General features: G+C 61.3%; 1 protein-coding gene across 1 annotated transcript; it reads left to right on the top strand.

Moving 5' to 3' along the window:
* IRX1 (iroquois homeobox 1) lies at positions 1-5,239 on the top strand. The gene is made up of 4 exons (XM_087815064.1): positions 1-327; positions 3,083-4,109; positions 4,457-4,526; positions 4,798-5,239. The coding sequence occupies exons 1-4, from the start codon at positions 52-54 to the stop codon at positions 4,853-4,855; spliced, it is 1,431 nt and encodes a 476-aa protein (XP_087671190.1). The 5' UTR covers positions 1-51; the 3' UTR covers positions 4,856-5,239.
* The last annotated feature ends 736 nt before the right edge of the window (positions 5,240-5,975 follow it).

Here is a 5,975-nt window from a genome sequence, read left to right as displayed (position 1 = left end):
CTCCCCCGCCCTTTAATACTGCCCGCCGCCGCCGCCGCCGAGTCCGCGGACATGTCCTTCCCGCAGCTGGGCTACCCGCAGTACCTGAGCGCCGCGGGGCCCGGCGCCTACGGCGGAGAGCGCCCGGGCGTGCTGGCCGCGGCCGCGGCGGCCGCCGCTGCCGCCTCGTCGGGCCGGCCGGGGGCGGCGGAGCTGGGCGCGGGCGCCGGGGCCGCGGCGGTCACCTCGGTGCTGGGCATGTACGCGGCGGCCGGACCTTACGCGGGCGCGCCCAACTACAGCGCCTTCCTGCCCTACGCCGCGGACCTCAGCCTCTTCTCGCAGATGGTGAGTGCGCCCGCGGCTGCGCGCCTCTCGCCCGGCGGCCTCTCCCCTCCGGCCCCGCGGCCCGGGCAGGGGGGGATCGGGCGGCGCGGCGCGCGGAAGGGAGGGAGGGAGGGAGAGCGGCGGCGGGCGGCGCCGGCCGGGGCGGGGAGCGCTGGCCGCCCTGCCCGCGGGTTCGAGGCGGCGGGGGCCTAGGCGCGGGAAGGGGCCGGCGGGCCACGGCCCCGCCATCGCGGGCGGACGGACGGGAGGCCCGGCCACCAAGGGGGTCTGGGCGGCAGCAGCGAGGCCGCAGGCGCAGGCCCGGGGCGCGCGGCCCACGCCGAGGTTGCGGCCCAGCCCGCGCGGTGCCCCGCCCGGGGCGGGCGCCGGGGCGGGCGGCGAGGCTCCGCCAGCCCGGCCCGCTTTTCCGGGGGTCCCCTCCAGCCGCGCCGTGGGCTGGGCGGCCGAGACGCGGTTTCTTCTCTGGCAGAACTCACGCAGTCGCGCCCGAGTTTAAAGCCTGGTAGCTGCTGTCAAAATCCACGTAACAATGGCTATCGGACGGGCGGGCCCGAGGGGGTCTCCGAATTGTGTGTGTGCAAAATTGAGATTTAGGGGAAACGTTAAGTTGAAATATCTTTCGGCGTCTGAAATGGTGTTTGCTTTGACTTTCGTAACTTGCCAAAGTTTTCATTTCATTTGCACCAAAAGAAAAACACTTTTCTTCCCTGGTTACATAATGGAAGATTAAAGGAAACAGTGTCCCTGGGCTTAAAATAAATGGTGTCCTCTGAGTCTTCGGTCCCAGTGGGTGTCAGATGTGGGGGCGGGGGCTCGGCGGGGCACGGGCCGGTCTGTTGATCCCCACGATCCGTTTTCCTTGGTCTGATGCGAGGTCGGGCTGAAACTTGGGCGGCTGGTGCCGTGCGTGCGGGGCGCGGGGGCCGGGGAAGCAGCCCCTTCTCGAGCTGCTGCGGGCGGGGTAGCGCAGTTTTCGGGCACCCCTCTTCCCAGGCCTCCCCACTCCCCGAAGAAGAAGAGAGGAAAAGAAATACCCGCCAGCCTTCCGCGAGCAAAGCGGTGGGTTTTCCTGTAACTTTTTCTAGGACTTTTGGAAGGAAAGCCCGTTTCTCTGAAAGCGGCCCCAGCTGCCTTTCAGATCGCATGCTATCGAAAAAGATCAGCTCCCATTTTGTTCTGGCGGCCGACGCCGAGCCAGCGATGAGAGATTTACAAGGTATCCTTTCAAAAAGAATTCCCAGCAGAGAAGGGGCCGCAGCGTCTTCTTTACCCTCACAAGCAAAAGCGTTAGCAAAGTGCAGAGTACATTTTGTAAAGATTAGGCAAAAACGAAATCTGGCCAGGGGAACCTTTTCTCTGTGGCGTGGACCCCCGAACTAATTGCTCAAAGAAATGTTCTGCTCTTTACAACTTTCTCAGAGTCTGGAACCCTCTTCTGCGAATAGCAGCTGGATGATTGTACGAGGAGGATTCTAAGTTTTTACAGAAATTTTGAATGCAAATGTGTGCCCTTTAGGACCCCCCCTCCTCTTGTGTTTGTAGGGGAGAAGGGAGCTCTGCGTTGAGAACCTGCTTGCGTTTAGTGCCATGGGGAAGGCAGAGGCTTGGTTTTTCATTAAGGGGGTACTGTAGAGAAATCCCCCCTCAAGATGTGTGTGTGGCCTCCTGGGCTCCTGTAGGTTCTTGGAAAGGAAGACTAAACCCCAAAACTCAAGACGCTAGGCCTGGGCTTCCTTGGAAGTCAAAAGATAAAATTGTGAGTGAATATCTGTCTGGGCAATTTATGGTAATAATGGGGCCTAATGAGGTTGTTAGAAAGATAAAATGTTATTTACCAAAAAACCTGATGGGATAATTTGACTCGCTGTGTTTTACTACCGATGATAAAAAGAATATTGATTGCAAATAAATCAGGGCCTCTAAATGCCTTCACACAGTTTGTGCTGCTCACTGCAGATCAAAGTCAAACTTCAGAGACAGAGTAGGAGAGGAGGCCCTGGAAACCGGTTCCGCGCCTCCCGGCTGGCGTGGAGGCCCTCGCGTTAATATTTTACCGGATAAGCCCTTCTTTTGTGTTTTAAAAAAACAAATGGTGTTTTTGTTATTGTTGTCTGTGATGGCCAGGATTAAAATTTCAAATTACCTGTCACCGCTACAGACCTTTAATTGTGGGCAAGCCATTATATGCAGATTAACCTGGAAGCTAAAAGGAGCTGTGCTTTCATTTTAAATTGCTGGCTGTTTGGTGCCCAGAGAAAATCCGAACAGTTTATTTTGTTTGACCCCCTCAGGGTTGGAAGGTGGGGATGGGTTAGGCTCTGGGTTCCTCAAGTTTGGAGGAGCTGTTTTATCGGCCTAGATAAAAGGTTTTCCCCTGCAGCCAGCGTGAGGTAAACTTGGAAACCTGGCTTCAGGAGTTGTGGTGGGGGTGAGGGACAGAGAGCGGTCTGGGGAAATTCTAGGGGTGCGGGGCAATCGTTGTGGCCTTCCCGGGACCAGAGGCCAGAATTCTAGAACTTTTCTTGAGTGACCGAAAAGCTCTCCAAGCTGGGTGGCGGGGCAGCTCCTGGAGGCAGCTCAGCCTGCCTCCCTCCACCCCCTTCCGCCTCGGGTGGTGACTTGGGGCCTTTTGCTCTGGAGCGGACAGGAGCAGCTGCCCCGGGCTTTCCCCTGAATTCTGGGAACTCATCTTTCTCTTCTCTCTTTCTCCACCCCCACTCTCTCTCGCCTCCCTCGCTGGGCCGCGTGGCCACAGGGCTCACAGTATGAACTGAAGGACAACCCCGGGGTGCACCCTGCCACCTTCGCTGCCCACACGGCTCCGGCCTACTACCCCTATGGCCAGTTCCAGTACGGGGATCCCGGGCGGCCCAAGAACGCCACGCGCGAGAGCACCAGCACGCTCAAGGCCTGGCTCAACGAGCACCGCAAGAACCCCTACCCCACCAAGGGCGAGAAGATCATGCTGGCCATCATCACCAAGATGACCCTCACGCAGGTCTCCACCTGGTTCGCCAACGCGCGCCGGCGCCTCAAGAAGGAGAACAAGGTGACCTGGGGCGCACGCAGCAAGGACCAGGAGGACGGCGCGCTTTTCGGAAGCGACACGGAGGGCGACCCCGAGAAAGCCGAGGACGATGAGGAGATCGATCTGGAGAGCATCGACATCGACAAAATCGACGAGCACGACGGCGACCAGAGCAACGAGGACGACGAGGACAAGGCCGAGGCGCCTCGGGCTCCCGCAGTGCCCGCCGTCCTCGCCCGGGACCAGGGGTCCCCGCTGGCGGCCGCCGACGCCCTCAAGACCCAAGACTCGCCCCTAGGCCTGGCCAAGGAGGCTGCGGAGCCGGGCAGCACGCGCCTGCTGAGCCCGGGCGCGGCGGCGGGCGGCCTGCAGGGCTCGCAGCACAGCAAGCCCAAGATCTGGTCGCTGGCGGAGACGGCCACCAGCCCCGACGGCGCGCCCAAGGCCTCGCCGCCGCCCGCAGGCCCTGCGGGCGCGCACGGGCCCCCTGCGGGCGCGCCGCTGCAACACCCCGCCTTCCTGCCCAGCCACGGACTGTACACCTGCCACATCGGCAAGTTCTCCAACTGGACCAACGGGGCCTTCCTGGCGCAGGGCTCGCTGCTCAACATGCGCTCCTTTCTGGGTGTCGGCACGCCCCACGCAGCGCCCCACGGCCCGCACCTGCCCGCGCCGCCCCCACCGCCCCTCGCCGTGGCCTCGGGGATGCTTCACGGCGACAAGGCCTCGGCCCGTAACAGCCCCGCGCTCCCAGGTAGGGCTCTGGGGCCGTGCTCCCCGTCCTGGGCCAGGAAACCTGAGCCCGGGCGGATCGTGGGGGAGTGGGGCACCGGCCCGGGAGGGAGAGAGGCAGCGGCCGCGGAGCCTGGCTGAGCAGTAACCCCGCTCCTACTCGGGGAGCCAGGCCAAGACCCTCGGGCTCTCTAACAGCTGCGCTGCGCCCCGCGCCCGTGGAGAGGGGAGGGGAAGCTTCTCTTGGAGACCCAGCCCCAGCGGTGGGAGGGAGGGAGGGAGGTGGGGAGGAGGCCTGAGCCCCTCGGCCCGCACCCTTCCCCCAGCCCGTCTCCCAGCCCTGACCCTGTCTCTCCCTCTCCCTCGCAGAGAGAGACGTTGTCCCCAGGCCCGACTCGCCGCAGCAGTTAAAGTCGCCCTTCCAGCCGGTGCGCGACAAGTGAGTGCCCTTTACTTTTACCACTGGTTAGGGGAGGGAGCCGGGCCGGCTGCCGGTGGGCGCGAGCAGCTGGCGTGGAAGGGACGGTGCCCACCCAGGGGGGCCCAGGGGGCCGGGCCAGCTGGGTCCACCCAGGCTTCTCCGGAGCCGGGAGCAGCTCGGGGCAGGCGACTCCCTCCACCGGGCGCTGGGCCAGCTGACCGCGACGCCGGTCGCCGCGTCCATCCTGACAGTGCCTTTGCCTTTTTGTCTCGCTGTGTTTTCCCCGCAGCTCGCTGGCCCCGCAGGAGGGAACGCCGCGGATCCTAGCAGCCCTCCCGTCCGCCTGATTCAGGGTCTTTTAGTTTTGCGGGGGGAGGGGGGAGGAGTTCGGGAGGGAGGGGATGAGGGAGGAATTAAGACAAATATTTCAGACTGGTGTAAAGAACAAACATGGCAACGACGTCAACGACTCCCATCCATCGCTTTCTGCAGAAAGGGGCTCGTCGGGCCGGGCTCGCGCCCGGGCAGCTGGCCGGCCCCGCGGCCGCTGGTCTCTGGTGGCTGTCGCCGCGCTCTGGTTGATTATCAGTTCGGTAAATGCCCCCACGTGCTTGTGTCTTTTTTTTTTTTTTTTTTCCTTTCTGTATATAGAGTGATTTCAGATTGTAAATAGCGCGTCAGCGAACTTGTCTAAATCATATATTTTTGTCTAATAAACTAAATGAAACGATGCCGCTGCTTCTGCTGCTGTGTGTGGCTGGGAGTGTCCCGGGTCCTGGAAGCCTGGCGGGGCCCAGGTGCCGGCGGCCTCGGGAGGAGAGGCCCTTCCCAGAGTTTCCACCCGGAAGGTGGGTGCTTCTCAGTCTTCTGGCGGTTGAATGTGTGATGTTGTTACCAGGGCAGTGTCTTGTTGGCAGTTTGGTTCTTAACAACTCTTACGCATGTATTTGGGACAAGCCTTTCTCGGGACCGAAATGAGTTCGATTTTAGGCAGTTTATAAAACGATTTCTTAAAGTGGGCAACAATGGGAAAAAGAATTTCCAATCTTGTCCCCAGAGGAGAAGTTCAAATTTGAAATCAATTTATACCTCGTTGTCTCCACAGCGTCCTGGCGGCAGGTCTTTCATGGGTAGAACCAGGACATTAATGGAGTATGAAATTTTGCTTTGAGTGTATTTTTAGTTATTTGGTTAAATCAAACGTGGAGAAATTGGAAGACTTTTTAAAACTCCCCCGATGGAGGGCAGGGAATGCAGTGCAGGGGTGTCCTCTGGGCATGGGAGCTCTAGGGGGCTGGGGCGTGGTGGTGGGGACCAAAAAGGAGGCGGCTTTGGTCTCCCAGGGACGCCCCCTCTCTGCCGCTGCGTCCTGGCCGGGTGCACCGAGGAGCTAGCCGAGGAGGAATAACCCCCAGAGGCCCTGGACCCGCCTGCGGGCGGCCAGGAGCGAGGCTGCGGAACAATGCC

Source organism: Miniopterus natalensis, chromosome 3 (genome assembly GCF_054644295.1).
Source record: "Miniopterus natalensis isolate mMinNat1 chromosome 3, mMinNat1.hap1, whole genome shotgun sequence".
Lineage (NCBI taxonomy): Eukaryota > Metazoa > Chordata > Mammalia > Chiroptera > Miniopteridae > Miniopterus > Miniopterus natalensis.
This window is presented reverse-complemented; position numbering and strand designations above follow the sequence as displayed.